This window comes from Dryobates pubescens, chromosome 5, assembly GCF_014839835.1.
Source record: "Dryobates pubescens isolate bDryPub1 chromosome 5, bDryPub1.pri, whole genome shotgun sequence".
NCBI lineage: Eukaryota > Metazoa > Chordata > Aves > Piciformes > Picidae > Dryobates > Dryobates pubescens.
Window position 1 is genome coordinate 47529127 of NC_071616.1, and position 21458 is coordinate 47550584.

The 21458-nt window shown below is 45.3% G+C and overlaps 1 protein-coding gene across 1 annotated transcript in view; it reads left to right on the forward strand.

Moving 5' to 3' along the window:
• Positions 1–21458, forward strand: part of GPHN (gephyrin) — a 267522-nt gene that overhangs the window by 84787 nt on the left and 161277 nt on the right. The window contains exon 2 of the mRNA XM_054162194.1: positions 9162–9240. Within this exon, the coding sequence (XP_054018169.1) occupies positions 9162–9240 (79 nt within the window). The remainder of the gene's footprint in view (positions 1–9161; positions 9241–21458) is intronic.

Here is a 21458-nt window from a genome sequence, read left to right on the forward strand (position 1 = left end):
CTACAGGCTGGGGTCAGAGTGGCTGAGAGCTGCCAAACAGAGAGGGACCTGGGGGTGCTGATTGACACCCGCCTAAACATGAGCCAGCAGTGTGCCCAGGTGGCCAAGAGGGCCAATGGCATCCTGGCCTGTATTAGGAATAGTGTGGCCAGCAGGAGCAGGGAGGTCATTGTGCCCCTGTACTCTGCATTGGTTAGGCCACACCTTGAGTCCTGTGTCCAGTTCTGGGCCCCTCAGTTTAGGAAGGACATTGAGACACTTGAAGGTGTCCAGAGAAGGGCAACAAGGCTGGGGAGAGGCCTTGAGCACAGCCCTGTGAGGAGAGGCTGAGGGAGCTGGGGTTGTTTAGCCTGGAGAAGAGAAGGATCAGAGGTGACCTTATTGCCCTCTACAACTACCTGAAAGGTGGTTGTGGCCAGGAAGGGGTTGGTCTCTTCTCCCAGGCAACCAGCACCAGAACAAGGGGACACAGTCTCAAGCTGTGCCAGGGGAGGTTTAGACTCGAGGTGAGGAGAAAGTTCTTCACTGAGCGAGTCGTTCGTCATTGGGATGTGCTGCCCAGGGAGGTGGTGGAGTCACCGTCCCTGGAGGTGTTCAAGAGGGGATTGGATGTGGCACTTGGTGCCATGGTCTGGTCATGAGGTCTGTGATGACAGGTTGGACTTGATGATCCTTGGGGTCTCTTCCAACCTTAGTTGTACTGTGACACTGTGACTTACATGAAAAGTATTTACCATCCCTGATGCTGCATAGTGGGGACATCAGTGTTCTGAGCCTGTTAGGCTTATTTTATGCTAATTTTAATATGTTTTATACTTAAAACCAACGACCCTAAAACTCCAATCTATGTAAAAGAGAGTCTCCTTTTGCACATGGCTATTTGAACTCTCTTAATTTGCCATTGTGGCAGTTTGGGCTGGGTGCCTCCTGCTGCTGCCATACGGGGTACACCTCTGGTGCCCCAGGTGTCCAGCCCAGTGGGTGGACGCAGGAAGCTGTGTATTGCAGACCCTTAATGTCCTGCTCCCTATAAATCCATCTGCAAGCTCTCTCACTTCCTCTTTCTTTCCCTCGCCGGTTCCTGTGGGAGATGCTCCCTATCTGGTAATGGAAGGGGAGTTATCTCAAGGCCTCTTAGGCCTGGCTAGGTCTAATGCCAGGAGGAGAAGGGGAAAGGCCAATCTCAGATCTGGACAGCTGAGATTAGCCTAACAGTGGAGGGAGAGGAAGAAAGAGCCCTGGGAGTTTTGGGTGTACCCTCAGGTGGGGAAAGGGGAGTGCTGGGAGTTTCTGGGTATGCTTTGGTATCTCCTTTTGTCACCGTGCTTGTGGTTCTCTGTAAAACATTCACTGCTTTTCCATTTAAACTTTCTGTCCCTTCTGCAATCCGTTTGTCTGAGTCTCGTTTTTCCCCTGGTGGGAGGCAAGGGAGGATCTGCCTCACACTGGGACAGTCATTTATATCAAATCTTTTGTTAGGTTTTTGCCTGGCTCTCAGGTTGGAATGAGAGCCCGTGAAGGGGGTGCTGTGTTTTCTGTTGCTGGCCCTTCTCACACCTAAGCCAATCTGAGTGCTGTTTATTTGTGTACCGTAAATACCACCACCTGTAACTCGGTGTACAAAATCGTGTTCACTGTGTCCTGTTTGCCCAGATGCTGCACAACTTGTTAGCAGCAATGTTAAGGTGCTGCAACTACTTCTGTAGTTAAATAGTCATAGGTTAAAACTGAAGGTGTTGCTGTTTTGTGATTTCACTCACCTATGTCCATTTCTAGAAGAATAAAGTTTAAAATGGAAACAAAAAGGCAAGAAGACTTGAAATCTGGTGTGCATTGATGTCTTGCAATTTTGAAAGTGAATTTCAGGTTTGCTGTGGGCACAAGACAGACAATGTCATCTTTGAGTCTTCCCACTGATATTTCACATCTTCCCTTTCCCTCCTGTTTCACCCACCTGTGAAAGGAGTGGTGACAGTAATAGAAAAGTAGCTGCCACGTAACAAAAACACTTTTAAAGAATACAATGGTTAAATGAAAATAACCTGAGGACTCTCAGATTATTGCCCCCACTGAGGAAAAAGGCAGATGGGTAGCAATGGTGCTTTCGTGTGCATAGCTTTGTCTGGGCTTTAGCTGTCTTCCTGGTGTGGGTATCAAAGGGAGCCTGGATTAGTTATTGTGGCAGCCAATGGCATTTAGGTGACGCATCCCTAGGAGACCAGCCTGCGTTCTTTCTGCTCCTCACAGCCACCACATTTTCTTAGCAGTCACAAGCATTGGCAATTTGCATGCAGTCTGGGAGTCCTTTTTGTTCTGTAGGTACGTCAGAGAGATTTGTGTGCAGATATGCAAATAGTAGAAGTGCTCTCCTTGTAATTAATTAGCTGTCTTCTGTACCAGATCTAGTGAAGGTGCTGCACAGTTTCTGTACTCTGCCATCTGTTCTAGAAAAGTTTTCTGGCTGGCTTGCAGTCACTTGAAAATGTGGCAAGTAGCAGAGAAGAGAGATGGAGTAGCTCTCTGGTGTACCTCTTCAGGGGACCTGCAAAATACCTTAAGCCCCTCTGAAGAGTAAGAGAATCAGCCTTTACCTTGCCGTACTACCCCACCTCTGTAAGGTGTACCTGTAGGACAGGAATGCTGTGTCTGCGGGAGAACAGGATTTGGAAGAGATGTGTTGAGATCTGAGGAAAAAACGTCACCTTCTTACGTCCTAAAGTTTCCTTAGCAGTGTCCTTGAAGTCAAGATTTGTACAGTTAGAATAGGGAAAGCTGGGGGCTTGCTGCAGTGTGCATAATTTGGGGCCTCTAAAAACAAAACACTTGAATCCAGCTAAACTTGCCTGCAGTGCATGGAACAGTACCACCTGAATCTGAAATGAGACACCTGAATAATGCTTTGCTGCCAGCAAACCCTGACTAGAATATAATGCTGTGCCAGACTAGTGCTTTCCAGAACACCCAAGTTTTCAAATAAGGGATTTTTTGGTGTTTGTGAGACACTGAATGAAACTCATATGAAACCTAAGCATATGAATGAGGAAGAGAAACCCTACAGATGGATGAAGTCCTAAGGTGTTGTCACGGAAAGACAATAAGCTAAGACTTTGATGTAGAATCATAGAATTGTTTTGGTTGGAAAAGACCTTTAAGATCAAGTCCAACTGTTAACCCAGCACTGCCAAGTTACCACCAAACCACATCCCTAAGCACCACACCTGCATGTCTTTTAAATAGCTCTAGGGATTCCCATGACCCTACCACTTCCCTTTTCCAATGCTTGACAGACCCATCCATGAAGAAATTTTTCCTATTACCCAACCTAAATCTCCCTTTTGCACATTTCCCCCTGTCTTGTTTACTTGGAGAGAAGGGACACCCAATCCACTACCATTTCCTTTCAGGTAGTTGTAGAGAGCAGTGAGGATATCTCCTCAGCCTCTTTTTCTCCAAAACCCCATGTCCTTCAGCTGCCCCTAAGAAGATTTGTTCTCTAGAGCAGCTTTGTTTGACCTTGTGTTGATGCTCCAGCAACCTCAGTGTCCTTCTGGTAGTGAGGGGCCCAAACCGAAGGACAATATTCCATGTGCAGCCTCCCCAGTGTCCAGGTTAGTCAAGCAGGGCCTGCTTTTCATGAGCCCATTCTGACTGGTGGTCCTGTATGTGCTGTGTGTTGGTATTCAAGGTTATTGTTCAATAACAGGGATCAGTGCTGGGCCCCATCCTCTTTAACATCTTCATTGATGATACGGATGAGGGGGTTGAGTCAGTCATCAGCAAGTTTGCAGATGACACCAAGTTGGGAACAGATGTTGGTCAGTTACAGGGTAGAAAGGCTCTGCAGAGGGACCTTGACGGACTGGACAGATGGGCAGAGTCCAATGGGATGGCATTCAACAAGTCCAAGTGCCAGGAGCTGCACTTTGGCCACAGCAACCCCATGCAGAGCTACAGGCTGGGGTCAGAGTGGCTGAGAGCAGCCAGGCAGAGAGGGACCTGGGGGTGCTGGTTGACACCCGCCTAAACATGAGCCAGCAGTGTGCCCAGGTGGCCAAGAGGGCCAATGGCATCGTGGCCTGCATCAGGAACAGTGTGGCCAGCAGGAGCAGGGAGGTCATTGTGCCCCTGTACTCTGCATTGGTTAGGCCGCACCTTGAGTCCTGTGTCCAGTTCTGGGCCCCTCAGTTTAGGAAGGACATTGAGACACTTGAAGGTGTCCAGAGAAGGGCAACAAGGCTGGGGAGAGGCCTTGAGCACAGCCCTGTGAGGAGAGGCTGAGGGAGCTGGGGTTGCTTAGCCTGGAGAAGAGAAGGATCAGAGGTGACCTTATTGCCCTCTACAACTACCTGAAAGGTGGTTGTGGCCAGGAAGGGGTTGGTCTCTTCTCCCAGGCACCCAGCACCAGAACAAGGGGACACAGTCCTGCCAGGGAGGTTTAGACTCGAGGTGAGGAGAAAGTTCTTCACTGAGCGAGTCGTTCGTCATTGGGATGTGCTGCCCAGGGAGGTGGTGGAGTCACCGTCCCTGGAGGTGTTCAAGAGGGGATTGGATGTGGCACTTGGTGCCATGGTCTAGTTGTGAGGTCTGTGGAGACAGGTTGGACTTGATGATCCTTGGGGTCTCTTCCAACCTTAGCTATACTGTGGCACTGTGATAACCTTCCCTGGAACTGTGGACAGACTGGCAGGTCTGTAGCTCCCTGGATCCTCTTCCCAGCCCTCCTTGTGAATGTGTCCTGTTTGAAATAAACAGTTTGCATTTCAGAGTATGCCATAGTTTAAATGCATGCTGTGTTTGTGCCAGGGCAGGTTCGGGCTGGATGGTAGGAGAACGGGTCTGCCCGGGGCAGTGGTGGACGTCACCATCTCATTGGAATGTTTAAAGGATGTTGCTAGGTCATGCAGTGAAAAAAATTAGAGAGGCAAAAGCCCATTTAGAGCTTAGACTGGCCACTGCTGTGAAGGACACAAAAAATACCTTCTACAAATATATTAATAGCAAGAGCAGGGCAAGGACAAGCTCCACTCCTTGGTGGACACAGAGGGAAACATAGTAACAAAAGATGAGGAAAGGCAGAGGTACTTAACACCTCCTTTGCATCAATTTTTAATAGCAGGACAGGTTGTCTTCCAGACAGCTGGCCTCCAGAGCTGGCAGATGGGGGGCAGGGAGCAGCATAGTTCCCCTGTGATCCAGGAGGAAGGAGAGACCTCCTTAGCCACTTGGATCCCCACAAGTCCAGGGGGCCGGGTGGGATCCATCCTAGGGTGCTGAGAGAGCTGGCAGATAAGCTGCCAAGCCTCTCTCCATCATTTTTCACCAGTCCTGGCTCACTGGAGAGGTCCCAGACAACTGGAGGCTGCCAACGTGGTGCCCAGCCACAAGCAGGGCTGTAGGGAGGAACCAGGGAATTCCAGGCCTGTCAACCTGACCTCAGTGCCAGGCAAGGTTATGGAACAGATCATCTTGAGTGCAATCACACAGCACTTAGAGGATGGCCAAGGGATCAGGCCCAGCCAGCATGGATGTAGGAAGGGCAGGTCCTGCCTGACCAACCTGATCTCCTTCTATGCCCAGGTGACAGCCTGGTAGATGTGGGCAGGCTGTGGATGTAGTCTGCCTGGATCTCAGCAAGGCCTTTGACACCGTTCCCCATAGCAAACTCCTGGCCAAGCTGTCAGCCCATGGCTTGGATGGGAGCACACTGAGATGGGTTAGGAACTGGCTGGAGGCTGAGCCCAGAGAGTGGTGGTGAATGGTGCCACAGCCAGCTGGCAGCCAGTCACCAGTGGTGTCCCCAAGGGTCAGTGCTGGGCCCCATCCTGTTCAGTATCTTTATTGATGATCTGGACGAGGGCATTGAGTCCATCATCAGTAAGTTTGCAGATGACATCAAGCTGGGGGCAGGAGTTGATCTGCTGGAGGGTAGAGAGGCTCTGCAGAGGGACCTGGACAGGCTGGGCAGATGGGCAGAGTCCAAGGGCAGGAGATTGAACACATCCAAGTGCCGGGTTCTGCACATTGGCCACAGCAACCCCATGCAGTGCTACAGGCTGGGGTCAGAGTGGCTGGAGAGCAGTCAGGCAGAGAGGGACCTGGGGGTGCTGGTTGATGGTAGGCTGAACATGAGCCAGTAGTGTGCCCAGGTGGCCAAGAAGGCCAATGGCATCCTGGCCTGCATCAGGAACAGTGTGGCCAGCAGGAGCAGGGAGGTCATTCTGCCCCTGTACACTGCACTGGTTAGGCCACACCTTGAGTCCTGTGTCCAGTTCTGGCTCCTCCATTTAGGAAAGATGTTGAGCTGCTGGAAGGTGTGCAGAGAAGGGCAACAAAGCTGGGGAGGGTTCTGGAGCACAGCCCTGTGAGGAGAGGCTGAGGGAGCTGGGATTGCTTAGCCTGGAGAAGAGGAGGCTCAGGGGAGACCTTCTTGCTCTCTACAACTGCCGTGTGTTGTTGAATGCTTGTTCTCTTCCCTGAGCTCATGTGCTTGGGTGTGAGCCACCATGGCTGTGCTTGTGTGCCGGCCAGCAAGCTACAGCCTTGTAGACAACCTCTAAGAGGTTGTCTTCAAGCCCATGCCAGTCAATTACTTCTTCTCACTGGAAGCTCTCCTGTTGCTATCAGTGGGAGCAATTTATTTGGCAATTGTAACAAAATATTTGCTTTCAAAAGTTTGATTTTGGTGACTGTTAACTGTAGTTGAGGCTAATGGTTGTTAGAAGTGGGTTTGAAACGTTTTGTGCTTATCTGAGGGCTCTGTGTTTTCTGAATCTGGCGAGGACAGGCTCGCTTGCAAATTTCTGACTCTTCTGACTTTCCTCCAACCAAATCAAAGCCAGGGAAATGAGGTTGATACCTCTTCCAAGGTTCACAGATGTTCTGCTGATGGTGAGTTAGGCTTTCTAGCAGCAGTTTGTATTGCCCAGCTCTGTTGATGAGAAGGAAGGTCTGATTTTGCATCTTCATTCATAAAAATAGCATTGTAACATTAGAGTGACGTTGAGACAGGCAAGACAAAGAGTCTCTGGCAAACCTGGGTTTTAAATGTAAGCATCCATTTCAAACATGTTTTGTTTCATGAACTTCATGAGTTACAGGTACACAAATAATGGTCACTCTTACTGGTAATTTGTTGTTTCTTTTTGTTTTCCCTTTAAGGCAGCTTCAGAACAGTCACAATAATTTCCTTAACTATGATTGTGATCACTTTTAACAAAGGAGATTGGAGAAGACAGTAGGAGGAATGCAGCATGTTTAGATTAAATATCTAATGTGTAAGGAATGTTTAATTTGTCAGTAGGGAAACACCATTATTCTACTTATGGCCATTTCTCTTCATGCTGTGTAGTGCTGGCATAGGAGATGTGCTGATACCTCATGGGATTTATCACAAGACAGTAGGCAAAATGTTCTGTGCAGGATGTTTGCCAATCTTCTCCTCTTGGAATCAGTCTTCTTACTCAGGGGTTGGAGGCTTTGTAAATCCAAGGGTTCAGTGCAAGACATGGGAATGAAAAATTTCTGATGGCCCAGGGTGCTTGAGGTGAGCTTCCCTGGCAAGGCTTGTAGCACTTGTGAGCTTGGTACAGGAAGCCTGCAGTTTCCTGCGGGGACAATGGTTAAAGAGACATGGGAAGGACCAGCCAAGAGTTGTGGGCTTCGTTAGCTCAAGTAGCTGCTGTATAAGCTGAGCATCCATGGCCATTACCTGAAGGACAAGAGCCTCCTTGTGAGGTGCTGCCTGGCTTTCAGGGATCATATGCTGAGCAACTGCTTGGTTGTGTTTTCAGAGAGAGCAGATGAGAGAAGCTTAGGATATCACCTGGTTCTGACAGCAAAGCAGGAAACTTCTTCATGTTATCAGTGCCTGGGAAGCGATCCTGCTATTGCCAACTGTTAGCAGTCAGGCTTGTGTGGCAGTTAGGGCCAGTACCTGTTGCATCAGCTACCCCAGTCCCTTCTTCTGAAACCCTTTCTGCCAGGTCTTGTCCTCCCCACTGTACTCACGGGCTTCATGCTTTTGAGGTGTGTTAGCAACCAGGGGTAGCAGTAGAAACATTTTGCAGTTTGATAGCGTGGTAGGAAGGTCTGTCACAGAATGCATTGTGATCTGTGAAAAGAAGGTATTTTGGTGCTGGTGATGCACATGCACACATAGAGATGCAAATTCAAAAGAGCATCTTGCCCTTAGAGCGAAGCAGGAACACCTTCTTTTCCTGATGCTGTTAAACATAGCCCCTGTCATCAAGTGCCATCCCTGTTCTGTCTTGGAGGATGAGGAACAATTGACCTCCTCATAAGGTCTGCTGTCTGGAAGAGGGTGACTTCACTAGCTGTTGCACATTGATCCCTACACTGATGTGCCATGGCACCACCCCCATGCCCTTCAGTAAAGTTTGTTGTAGTCAGAAATCAGTGTAACTCCCTTGAACCAATGAGGGGGTTTAGGCACTGTTGTGCCACTACATTTTCCTCCCTCTCAGATTGGTGTTACTTGTGGGAATGGGGTACCTGTGCTGAGAGAGTTAGCCACGAGAATGGGTTGCATGGGTTTGGAGTTTTAGCTTAAATCCTGCCTCTTTCTTTTTTTTATTTTTTGGGGGGCCCTGTTCGTGTTGTGGTTTGTTGGTTTGGGGTTTGATACCTTGTGACATTGTAGTGCAATTCCAGTTATTACAGTAGCTAGCTGCTTTATGGGCTCTGCAGGAGTTACTGATAGGCTGTTTGAAGGAATGTTTGGTTCTTGATTGCTTGTTTTGGGTATTGCTCATATGGAACAGCTTCACTAGTCCAGGAATGAACCTGAACTTCAATACTCAGCAACTCTCACTGCTTCTGCTTAGGCAGAGCACTGCTGTTGAGTGTGTGGACAGTTGTGTACCTGTGCATCCAGTGGATGTGCGTTGGAGTCGTCCTGCAGCCACCAGTGGAGACATAGTGAGGACCCCAGCTGGCACCCATTGCTTGCATGTGATGTGTGAGACAGTGCTGGTCACTTGCCCTTGGCTGACCTGTAGATCAGCTGAAACCTCACTGCAAATCAGATTCTGAATGCTCAGATTACACCCAACACCAACACATTCTGATCTGAAATTCCCACTGCTTGCTTTCTTTTCCCTCTGTTTCTTGTTTTGTTTTAATTTTATTTCTATTTTTTTTAGTGAGTGACAGTTGCTTCAGGAACCTTGCCGAGGATCGTAGTGGGATAAACCTTAAAGATCTGGTCCAAGACCCTTCTTTGTGAGTATCTGGCTCTTATTGCTAAGCAAAGAAAAGCTTCTTCATATTATCCTTGTGAGCAGCTTTGAAACGTATAAACTGGTGGTGTGATGACGTGCACTTAGTGCTTTAGTGGAAATGTGTTTGCTGAGTTGTTAGTCTTTAATATGGACAGATATTGCTGGGAGATTTTGTGTGTGTTTATGTATTTCTGTTCATGAACTAACAGCCAGTGAGCACAGGAAGGGGTACAAGAATCAGCAGAGGTGCATGCTGGTGTTGTGATGGAGGAGCTGCATGCATGGTGTTGCCCCTGTGTTTAAGGAGACCAGCGGACCGTGCTGCAGGATAGTTTTGCTGTGTATCTGATTTCATACAGCTTGTTTATTTCTTCCTCTGTCTCCTGTTTGAATTCAGGCATGTAAGCAGATGATCCAGTGGTTACCTTCTGGCAAACCTAAGTGGTCTGGAGCTCAGTGTTGTGTTTTCCTCTGAAATCAAACTCAACCTCATGAGCTCTGAGCTGGATTTTAAATGGTATCAAACATTTCCTGGTTGTTTTTTTCCCCCTCTCTTCATTTGCCTTAAGTACCAGCTGAACATGTTCTTGCTACTGTGCACAAGGGTACCCTTGTAAAGTGGGAAGGCAAAGAGGGTAGAAATTCACATCATCTTAACACAAGTGGGAGTGCCTTTTTGCAGCAGGTCCTAACAAGATGAGCCTTTACACTGGTAGAGCACATTTTGCGGTGTTGGTTGAGGGGCAGCAGAGAGGAAGAGACATTTGACATCTTCTTTCAGTTCCAGGGGATCTTTAGTAACAAAGCAGATGTAGAATTTATTCTGTCATGTTGCTAGTGGCAAATGATAGCTGCACAGATTCATGCATTCTTGTGTTGGCATCATGCATGTAAGATTTGACATTTCATACAGAGGGGACAAGGGTAACTGTTGCTTGAATTAATTCACTTGGTATATTTATAATTACTACTAAGCACTGAAGTGAGGGCTATTTCAAAGGTCTTAATTTCCAACCCAAATTTGCTTTTTGAGTGTTTGGGTTATTTCCTTTTCCAGAGTGGTGTTTTCTAGAGCTGCAGCTACGCATAGGTTTGGGTTTGCTCCCCTAGGGTTTACCTGCAGAAAGAATAATTTCCCCATGTTGTAGAGTGATCATTTTCCTCACTGTTTCCCAAAAGTGATGAAATCTGCTTTCCTTCCCTACTGTAACTTACATAAAGATTGCAATAAATTATTGTAGCCTGTGAAACAAATGACATTGATTTCTGTTGCTTGTAGAATAAGTGGCCTCAGTGACTGCATTGTAGCCATTGTTTTAACTTGGAAAGATGGAATAAAGTCTCCAAATATCCATTAGGTCTCCAGGGCTATCTGTGACACTGCTGATGTATGACAGTGCAAGAGAAGTCTGCTTCTTCCCGAGCCTTGTGATGGGTCCATACAGACTTTGGTTCTAAATAGCTGTTCTTGCAGGTAGTGCCTGTTAGGAGTTCTTGCAAACTGTGTGATGGTGTGTGACTGGTCTCCAACATGAATACACAGTCTAAGGCATCTGAGCTTTTTGTTGCACAGAGAGAAATGCGAAGAGCAGCCTGGGGCCAATGAGATGTTTTAACCTTTTTTGAAATAAGAATAAAGTTAAATTAAAATCTTCAGAGTATTTAGCCATGGTGTTCACTGTAATGATGACCGAAACGCAGAACGATATCTGACTTATCCTCTTGCCAGTTTAGTATTGCTTTAGTCCTGGTTTGCTTGCACTGTAGAAGAGCTGCCTCTTTGCAATCTGGTGCCAACATCAGATTTCCATAGAAAACTCTGATGCTTGCTCTGTCATCTCAGAGACTTGCAGGGCATTTATAATGTGTGACCTACGAACCAGTGCAACAGAGCGCGAGGTATTTTAGGTTCGTTAGCATACAAATAGGTAATAGATATAAACACTTTCAACAGGAGTTGACATTAATAGCAGAGAATGGGTCAGCAGCAGAGGATACACCAAAAAAGATGGTATAAAAGAAAAGTTGCAGTACCTTTATTTTAGAATGGTTTGATCCATCCTGTAAAATGCATTGTGAACGGCTCTTGTGCGGCTTAGCCTCTTCAAACAGTTCCCTAAGCTATGCTGGCGTTGCTGTTGTGTGCCACTCAGCTCCACCACAGAGAGCTTCTCTTTTCTTACTGCAGGTGGATTTTTCTTTAGAACTGGAACTGTCTTTACCTTGAAAGAAAACTCCAGACAGACAGCACTATAGGCTTGTTGATTAGTGTCTGGTTTATATCAAGTGTGCCTAATTTTGGTGACGACGGAGACTGGAATCAATGCAGCTGATCAGTATGATCTAGTACTGTTCCTTTATTGCTTCAGTGTTGTTCGATTATAATGCAAGCATAGTACGGAGCAGACAGTAGAGCTGACAGGCTAGTAAGAAGTGCATAGAAGTGCGTAGTAAGAAAACCTTTACAACTTATATAAACTCGGAGGGCATTGCTGGCATGGCTTCATTGGCCCCTCACGAGTGACCACACACTATTACTATAGATTATTGGTTAAACTAGTAGTAACAGGCGAGGTTGTTGATGCAGGTGTGTGTCCTGTTATTCTGAGATAACTCTCTGTGTTTATAGCTACCAGTGCCCTGCTTTGGTTACACGGTGCAGGCACAGCACTATTCTGCTATACTGCTAGCCACTTCCGCACCCATGCTGGGCACGGCCTACCACCATGTCAGGCTCTAGGCCTACCCTGCCAGATTGCTCACACTGCTTATTGCAACCATTACCACACCTAATTGTCAGGGTAGTCTTCTTTCCCCAGTTATTTCCTAGCTAGAGCAGTCTGGACTCTGTAAACTTGATCTGCTTTCAGTTCTCTCATCATTAGCAATAAAAGCTTTGCTGCCGGAATCAGGACTTTGATCATTTCTTTAATGATGTGTGTGTTTTACTGTCAGTGGAAACAGATGTGCAGCCTAAGAAAGAGACATGCATGTCAAATCAACCCAGTGAGGAGTTACAGACTATGGGAGAAAGAGACATGCGACAACTTTCCAGTTCAATCTCATTTCGTAGCTAACTATAGACAAGTTGAACTTAGACAAGAATTTGAACTGAAAAGGTGTGGGAGTTAACTGCTATTCGTTATTCATTACAGCTGATCACAGAAAGGGTTGAGTTGGAAGGGATCTTTAAAGGTCCACACCTCCTGCAGTGAGCGAGGACGTCTTCAGCTTGGTTGCTCAGAGACCCATGATGTCTGTTGTATACAGTGTCCAATTTTGGACACAAATCTGAAAGATGCAGGGTGAGTAGGAGAACAGCAGGTCCAAGCTGCAGTGCATGACCCATGCTAAGTTAGAAAACAACAGTGGAAGAGCAGCCTACAGTATGTACAGGATTGTCAAAGGGATTGTACTTTGGGGTTGAAGAGAAAGAGCGAGTTCAGTTTATAGTAGATGAGGTTGTCTTGATAGTTGGAACATACTCTAAATGTTAGTGTGATAAAAAGAGTGGAATCTCTTCCTAAGGATGCTGGGAGAACTCTGCAGATTACAGTCTGTGTATATCTGATCCTGTGTAAGTGCTGAGAGCTGGAGGGACAAACCTTTGCTTGTTTGTGTATCCTCCACCCACACCACCAAGTCTCTGAACAGATACTTTTTAAGGGCCTCTGTGCTCAGGCACACCAATCATGTGAGGAAACCTACTTCTTGGCTTCATTGAAGACCTTTCCCTTTGTGCTTCAAGACAAGGACTTTCTCAACAGATGAGGCTCCCTGGCAGTTTGTAGCAAAATTTGTTAATATTGCCTACATTTTTTTCTCTGGCTGTTCAGGCTTAATGACTCATAAACCTGTAGGAACAACTTCATCTGTCTGAAGCAAAACCTTAGCAGTGGTCTCTCTTAATCACTTAGTAATTTTCAGCACTAATAATTGTCTTACCTCTCAGCCCAAAGCAGTCCCCTGTGACCTCTGTAAAGCTCCATCTCAGCTTTATGCTGATGGGAGGTACATTCATCAAAACTTGGTTTCTCTTACCATATGGCTTCCACTCCTCCTTTGGCTCCTGCAGTGCTCTGCAGTAGCCTGCAATTACAAAACTGATAACAAGTAGCTGAAGAAGCTGGTCTGTGACTAGAGGCTGTGCAGCCCCAGTGCTGCCTGGGCTCAGGAGCATTGCTGAGAGTGAGCTTGAGTGCTTCACTTGGAATTCTGGTTGCAGTTGTACTGCATTGGTTGCAGTACAGCAGGGATGCAGCATTTGAAGTCTGTTAGCCAGGTGCCTCTATCTAAATGTGTTCAGGGAACTTCTGTACACAGGATCTGTAAATGGGGATCCTCATTATTAGGAAGTTTTAAATGCATCCCTGGAGCTGTCTAAAGAAAAGTTTGGAACTGTTCTGGAATGAACAGTTATAAGTGGATATGTGATATTTGTTGTAATAATAAACACCTCATTGATCATGGAGATTTACTAGATCCTTCATTTTCAGGGTTAAAGTTTATGCTGTTTTTATCAAACGTATCTGAACTTTCACTTATAAATGAAAATGCTAGAAAATATTGATTAAAATCAGTTCTGGACAAAAGCTACGTCCTTTTGGCCCTGTTTCACTGTGTTTACTGTCTAATATCTGAAAGGAAATGCTTGGGGCACAGGCATTCAGTCCAGACACTTTCACAGAACTGATTAAAAGTTGTTTCTGTGTGTGCTTTAAACTTTGATTTTAAAAGTATCCACTCAGCTTGTGACTTAAAATTTAAGTTTAGAATATTTATGGAATATTCCTTTGGTCAGTTTGGGTCAGCAGTGCTGGCTGTGCCCACTCTCAACTTTTTTCACCCCTCTGCCCTGGCCCCAACACACTCAGCAGGCTGGCAAAAGGGGAAAGGTGAAGGTGTGGATGCTGCAGAAGCACTGTTCAGCCACAGGTGAGACACTGGTGTGCTATGGACACTGTTTTAGTTGCAGATCCATAGCACACGGCATGCCAACTTCATCCCAGCTAGACCCCACTAATGTTACACCTGGTAGCAGGGGGACTTTCATTTTGCCTGTTAGAGGTATTCAGACAAGACTCCTGTGTGTCTGCACGTGTTCAGGAGCAGACCAAAGTGACCCTTTGCAGCAGTAGTAGGAAAATTGTCACAGTCTGAGTTAAATGTCAGAAGACCTCTTTTTGTAATCATTTACAGCAATATCTGATTAGGGTAGACTGGAGTAGAATGTGAAGTGTTGATTTGGTTAAGTATCCTCTCACAGCCCACCCTTCTCTTCTGCACTGAAGGGCAGCAGCTCAGCTTCCTGGGCAGTATAAGCTTTCTGAAAATCACAGTCCAAGCTCTTTTAAAAATTGTGCATGGTGGAGGTTTCCTTGAGGGACTATGCTTCCTCTCTGGCTTTGGTAGTCTTCTCAGCCAACCCAAGTCAACCACAACTTCTAGTTGGTCTCTGGTCTTACCTTCATGAACTTGTTTTGCCTTTCTTGATCTTCTGATTTCAAGCTTCTTCTGGAGGGGTCTTTTTCTGTTGCAATTGGCATTTTCAACAGCTTACTGCTCTGAGGGTCTGTGACTCTCAGAACTCAAGCAATATCTTCCTAAGCCCATTTTGCCACCTCCAGGCTTCAACTGAATCTCAGCTAACCTGACTCTTCCTGACTCTAGTCTTTGTTTCTGTTTATAGCCAGATCGGGGGAGGTGGTGGAGTCGCCATCATTGGAGGTGTTCAGGAGGAGACTTGATGGGGTGCTTGGTGCCGTGGGTTAGTTGTTTGGGTGGTGTTGGATTGGTTGATGGGTTGGACGCGTGATCTTGAAGGTCTCTTCCAACCTGGTGTATTCTATGTATTCTGTGTATATTTGAATGTGCTGTGTTCTGATAGTGTAGAGATACTGGAAAGAAAAATGCTGTATCCACAGGAGAGAGAGGTCCAGTGCTGATCTTTGGTTAGGCTGCATCAGTGGAGGAGCCTCTGAGGAGATCCTCTGAGCACTCAGCAATGTACCCTCAGAAGAGGAAATAACATATGAGGACTTAACAATGAAAACCAGAACAAACCGGAAGGCCTATTAATATGATTCTATAAACCCGGGAGGTCTTTGCACTGTATTCACTTCTAAAAGGGGTACCTTATGGCTCATCAGGTTAGGCAGAGATTTGAAACAACTTTCTGCATAAGGAGGAATTAACCAGGGTTGAACCATGACATAACATATGGGGGAGGTATACAGAATGAGTAGCCTTAGAAACAAAAGTCAGAGGCAAATATTCCCTGTTTTGCACAGGTCAGAAATTGTGACAGGGAAAAAGTTCAGACAGCAGATTGGAAATGACTAGAACTATTCAAGTGCAGTGGAACTGAGCATTTCATAATTGATGTAACATCGTGTGGGAGCCTGGAGTATAAATGATAGATACGAAGGAGGGAATTGGATTGATGGACCAACTGTGGCTGTTAAAGCTGATGATCTGCGTGCAGCATCTAGGTCAGCAAAGCTGCGGAATGAAGATTGAGAAGGGCAGTAAGTGTGTGCCAGGGGACAAATCATGTTCTGTGTCCTATGTTTGTTCCCTGAGCATTTGTTTCTCAGCAGCAGAGACGCCGTGGTGAGCTGTGTGCACCGTTAGGCTGAGCTGGTGTGCCAGTTTTGATGCACTCCTTTCAGGGATGGTGGTTTCATGGACCACACATGAACTTCAAACTTTTCTCCATGGGATCAGCATGTCCTTTAAAGTGGGCTTGCCTGACATGGCTGAACTTGAATTTGGAACTCCCAGTAATGCAGGAACAAAAGCCTCTCGACACAGGGGTTGTAATAATGTGTTACACAGCAGAAAACGCCTCTCCTCTAATCTCACTGTGAAAAATGCCTAAATGGTCTTTTCTCTGAAAGCAGTTGTGAGCTGGGCCCTGGGCAGGAGTCTTTTTGCAGGAGAGGATAATTTTTTTTCAAAGCTATAAAGACTCGAAGAGTGCCTTGTTTGGAGAAGGCTCCTATGAAATTTGGGTGCTTATTTGCAGTACAGATGAAGCTGACAGGGGAAGTAGATAATTTAGTGCTGAGGGGTTATAGTAAAACATGTAGCTTCAGCTGTAAAGGAAGCCTTTCCTGTGCATCTTGCCAACAATCCTGATACTAGGATACAGAAAATTGCTACCCAGAGGTGTTGCCATGCTTTTATACAACGCTGCTCACTGTATTTAAATTCTAGGTTGCTTTCTTAATTGGAAAGAATTGTCCTGCTGTCATTTGTTCAGGAGGAATTCTTAAAGTCACTTTTTTTAGCATTGTGCAATAGCAATCTCTACAGATGGTGTCTCAAGTGAGGAAGTATAGTTATTCCATAATAATGCTTGTGTTGTTTTCATGTGCACTCCTTGCATCTTCTTTCACTACAATTTGAATTTTGTCGTGGACTCTTCACTTCTGCTTTTCTCCTTTGTCTGTTCTAACATGCAAACTTCAGAAGGGCATAACCAGGGCACGAGAATATTTCTATGGATGATGACAGCCTTCACATTCAAACCTGACATTTTAAGGGTTCAAAAATTACCTCAAGCGATTTTCCACAGAGTTCTTTCAGAGAAACAAAGTCATAATCCAGTGGTAAATGCTTCTCTTCACTCCCTTACTAATTCTCTTAAGATTTTTGCTTTTTCTCTACTTAGAGCATCGCTCTTCTTATGTCGGATTTCACCCTCCTCATTGCATTGTAACAGAAGTGTTTATTCTTTTAAAATCCTATTGGCTATTTGTTTTCATATCTATGAAGTGGTATTTTTTGGCAGGAAATAACAGCATTCCTGTGAAGTTTGCTATGGTAGGTGATTTGGTTTAGCAAACACAGGATGCTCTGGAGTGTTGTTTGACTGACACGCCTGAACTGCCCGTTTAACAAACGCACCTTTAGAGAGATTTTTCTTCTCAACCCCTCCTCCTTTAGGGTTTTTTTCTTACCATCAAAAGCACTCTGCACAGGTGATGTGCTCTGTAGCTCAGTGCAGTATGTAGAAATGTTCAAGTATTCAGCTACAGAGGAGATGATGGAGGCTCCGCGAAATGCGGCAGAACCTCCTTTTTCCATTTTAACAAAGCCTATTTCACGTGTTCCTATGATTTATTGAAAATAAACAAATACATTATTAGGTGGTGTTTTCTACTCTGCTAAGATGCACTCAAACATACAAATATGCTTCTAAGGTAAAGATACTTCTAGTGCATACTTCGTGCTAACATAAATCCTCCTTTCCTAGCCTGGAAGGCCATGCATTGCACAGGCTGCTGGGGAAGCAGAACCCTGGCAGTCTGTAATCTGCCTGCCGTCTGCCTCTGAAGGTAAGGGGGCACAGGGCAGGGTGACTGAGAGCTGTTCACCACTTGATGTGTCTGTGCAGGTAAAAAGGACGCAGGGTAGGATGACTGAGAGCTCTTTACCTCTGTGTTCTGGGCTTGACTCAGCACTGAGAGTCAGTATCTTGGTACCACGAGCAGCTGCGGTGGCTGTTCTCTGCCTGCTGCTCCAGCTGTCCCAACACTGTCTGCATTTCCTGCAGCAAGCTCTCTGTTGGGCCTGCTCTACCACATTTCCAATGCTCTGAAAGTTAGAGAACAGGATTTGAATATAAATTTTATTTCAGCCTCTATCAGAACAGTTCCATACTCATCTTCATCTAAACCCGTACAAATTTCAGGGAAAATATTATTTCAGGTTTCTGTGGCAAAGTACAAACCATTAAGAAAAATCAAGAATGTATTTGAGTTTCATGCTGAACATGAAATTAAACTGGCAAACAAACAACAAAAAATTGACTTCATGTCAAACTGTCAGGTAGCTCTCAACCAGGTTTTATAGGACAAACCTCAAAGTGCTATAAATGACTCCTGTTTGCTTCTACCAGCTGGGCACTGAAATGGTTCTCATGGAGCAGGTAGCAGACTGTTAGGACATGCAGCATATCTCACACATTTATATTTCAGTTGTGTAGGTCATGTCAGTTACATACTGCCTTGGTGATGGCTTTCTGGCAAATAAGGACCAGCGAGTGCTCTGGGCTGTCTGGCTGTAAGGAAGCACAGTGCTGAGTGCAAATTGCTTTCCCTCATGGCATGATTTGAGTTGTGGCTTGATGCCACTCTATCTGTAGTACAGAGTTGGCTGTGATCCGGTGTGGGATGCCAGTATAGGTCTCTGAAGTTAACAGCTAGACAGACTCAAGGTTGGTTTGGGTTTTCCTTTTCTTCCTTTGTCTCCTACGTTTAATTGTTCAATTGTTAACTAAAGCTCTGAGAATTCCATCAGAAGGGGTAATAAATAAAACAATACAGTGTTAAAAGCTAAGCAAGAAGCCTGCATTACAGCACATCATTCAAGTATCTGTCACTAGCAAGTGGTCAGAGTTAGAAGTGTTGGTTGATTTTAATGAGAAGATGGGCAGTGCTTTATACTTGCTTTAATTTAGTGCAAAACTGTGTCCTAGGCTGCACTGCTCCATAGAACAGAGCTCTCCAATAATGTGCAAGCTCTCTGAAGTGTTTCCCTGTTACAGCTACTTAGTCATCTAGTTTCAGAGGGGAGAAGGTTTGGGAAACAAGGCCTGAACAGGCAAGAAAACCTTTGTTCTGTGTTTGTGCTCATGAATGTATCACTGCAGTTCTGAGGATGGAAGAATGGGGCAGGGGTAGAAAGGCCACAAAAGCTACAGTTTTGTGTGAAGTATCCAGCTGTAGGAGCTGAAGGTGACAAGTCACAGCTAATTATTTCTGGGATGGAGATTTTGTAAGTACTTCCTGACTGCAGTGAGTACTAGTGGCAGAATCTCAAAGTTCACCACTGGAAATGACTTTGAAGTGGGGCAATTGCAGCCAAGACCAGAGAGGTGGGAAACAGCTGATGCTTTGTTGCAGTGCTCCCTTTATCCCTCTTCTCCAGCAAGGAATGCCTCCCAGGTGCATGATGTTTGCCTGATAATGGATCTCTGGGCAGTTCCTGTGGGCCATGTACAGGCCACAAATAATTGAAGAGCCTGTCTGTGTGCTTTAGCTTTGATGTGTGCACATCTTTGGCCTGCTGCTTCGCTTTGTGTGACCCATTAAATCTGTGGCCATTCTCTTAAGTTAGTCAGCAAAAATCACTATTTAGTCCTTAACTTATGTGTGTGGAGAAATGTTTTAAGTCCACCATTTTTTAAAAGCAAAACCAAGCACCTTCCAACCAACCACACACCCCTGCTTCATTGTTCACAGAGTATTAATGACTGAGAAGTCATAATGTTATATTATCAGCAGTATCTATATATTTTATTTGGTTTCTTAACCTTTTTATTGTCATGCACAGATCATTTTAAAAATAAAATGTTAATTTAATGTAAACTCAACTTGAAATTTTAAAATCCACTTGAAGAGGTTTTGTCTCAATGGCCTGCGTGGCATAATTGGAGTCGCTGTGCTCCAGTGTCCAGAACTGGCCACTGTGAAGTACGGGAAAGCTGAACTGGGCATTGCTCAATAGATGTGACAGATAACCTTGCAGTGAACATCTTTAAGTACCAGGGGCTCAGCTTTGACTTTTCTTTTGTTTGTAAAGGGCTTCTGCCACTTTGAATTTGGTACAAGAGGGTTTTAGACAAACTGTTACACAAGACAGTTTTGTCAAGGTGAAACAAATCCTGAGAGGATCCTGCTACCAAATATTTACTTTTCCTTAATTAAGCTGAAAGAGGATATTCTTCATAATAAAACATCTCTAATCTCACCTTCAGAGAATGAGAAATGTTATCTTTAAAAAGAAAAAAATGTCCTCTGATTATTGTCTGATCTATGAAGGCAACTAATTGTGCTGGTAATCATGTTTCTCAGCTGTGAAGGAGATGGCTAAATCTGCAGAAGCCTGCCTTCTTAGCAGCTTAAGGTATGGAGGTACTGCAGCTAAGCAACATATCCTGACACTTACCTAGGGTAGCTTTATGCAACGATGAACATTTCAAGTCAGGTGATATGGCTGGAGGAAATCGGAGCTAAGCGCCGGCTGCTGTTGTGGAGGCACAGCACTGCTGTTTGTCCTGACATCTTCTAGATTAAAATGCAGCTGACAATACAAATCACCTGCTAAAATGTACCCATTGGTATTCCCCTGGGCTGTGAGGAAAGGGTAGCTCAAAAGAAACAAAATCTGGAGTTCTCTCTCCATTTGCAAATGATCTGTGGTCCACATGCTTCCTAGATCCATCTTTCAGGTTTTAAATGGCCTTATTAGTTTAATTTTGCTTGGTTTGATGGGTAAGTACTGAGCATCCTTCTCAGGACAAGCCTTTAGTCCTTTCAATCCTTGACATGATGCCACCCACCTGTCTGTAAGTTGTTTGTTCACAAATGCCAATCCAAAGTAGAGCAAAGCTTTGTAAGCCAGTTGAATTGTTGCACTGGCAGCAGAATATGGGTTTGTAGCTTTAAGGTCCTCAAAGGCATTCCACTGACTTTCTCTATCAGTTCTTTAAATGTTCTCTTGCAATGTAAGGCTGCAGTTTAGCTCACTTCCTAAATTTAGATACTACTGAAACTAATTTCAGTACAGATATGGATTATTTCTGGGTTCTGGCTTTCTGCAGCTATTCCTGTTACTCTCTGCAGGCTGAGTTCAGTAAGGAAAAGGCAGGTGGCATATGACAATTGCTTGTTGCAGTCAGATTGTAAATTGTGGTATGGTGAGGAAATGGCAGTTTCTTAGAGGGATTTTTTCCATGATGCCTGGGTATCTCTAGATAGAAACCTCCCTGTCCTGGGGAGGGTCTTGCATATGTTGTAATGTCCTTGACACCTATTTGCAGGTAGAGTTGTCCTAACCATCTTTGATTTCCTTTTTGCATTGTGGCTCAGGAGGTACTGTGCAAAGGCTTATAGTGTGTGTTGGTCATGTTAGTCGTTTGTCTGGCGATAGATACTTAGCCTTATAGTTACTAGGAGGTGGTCCTAGACTCACTTTATGCTTTGCAAGAGCTGTTCTCCTGTCACTTCTGCTATTTTTACTTAGGCCAATTGACCAGACTGGCTTACACAGACTAGAATACATACATAGAATAAACCGGGTTGGAAGAGACCTTCAAGATCATCACGTCCAACCCATCATGACAGCACTTACAGTTGCTCCAGGGTTTACCTTACCTGTTTTCATTCCACCTCATCTGTACTGTAGCAGGAACTGAAGGAGAGATGAAAT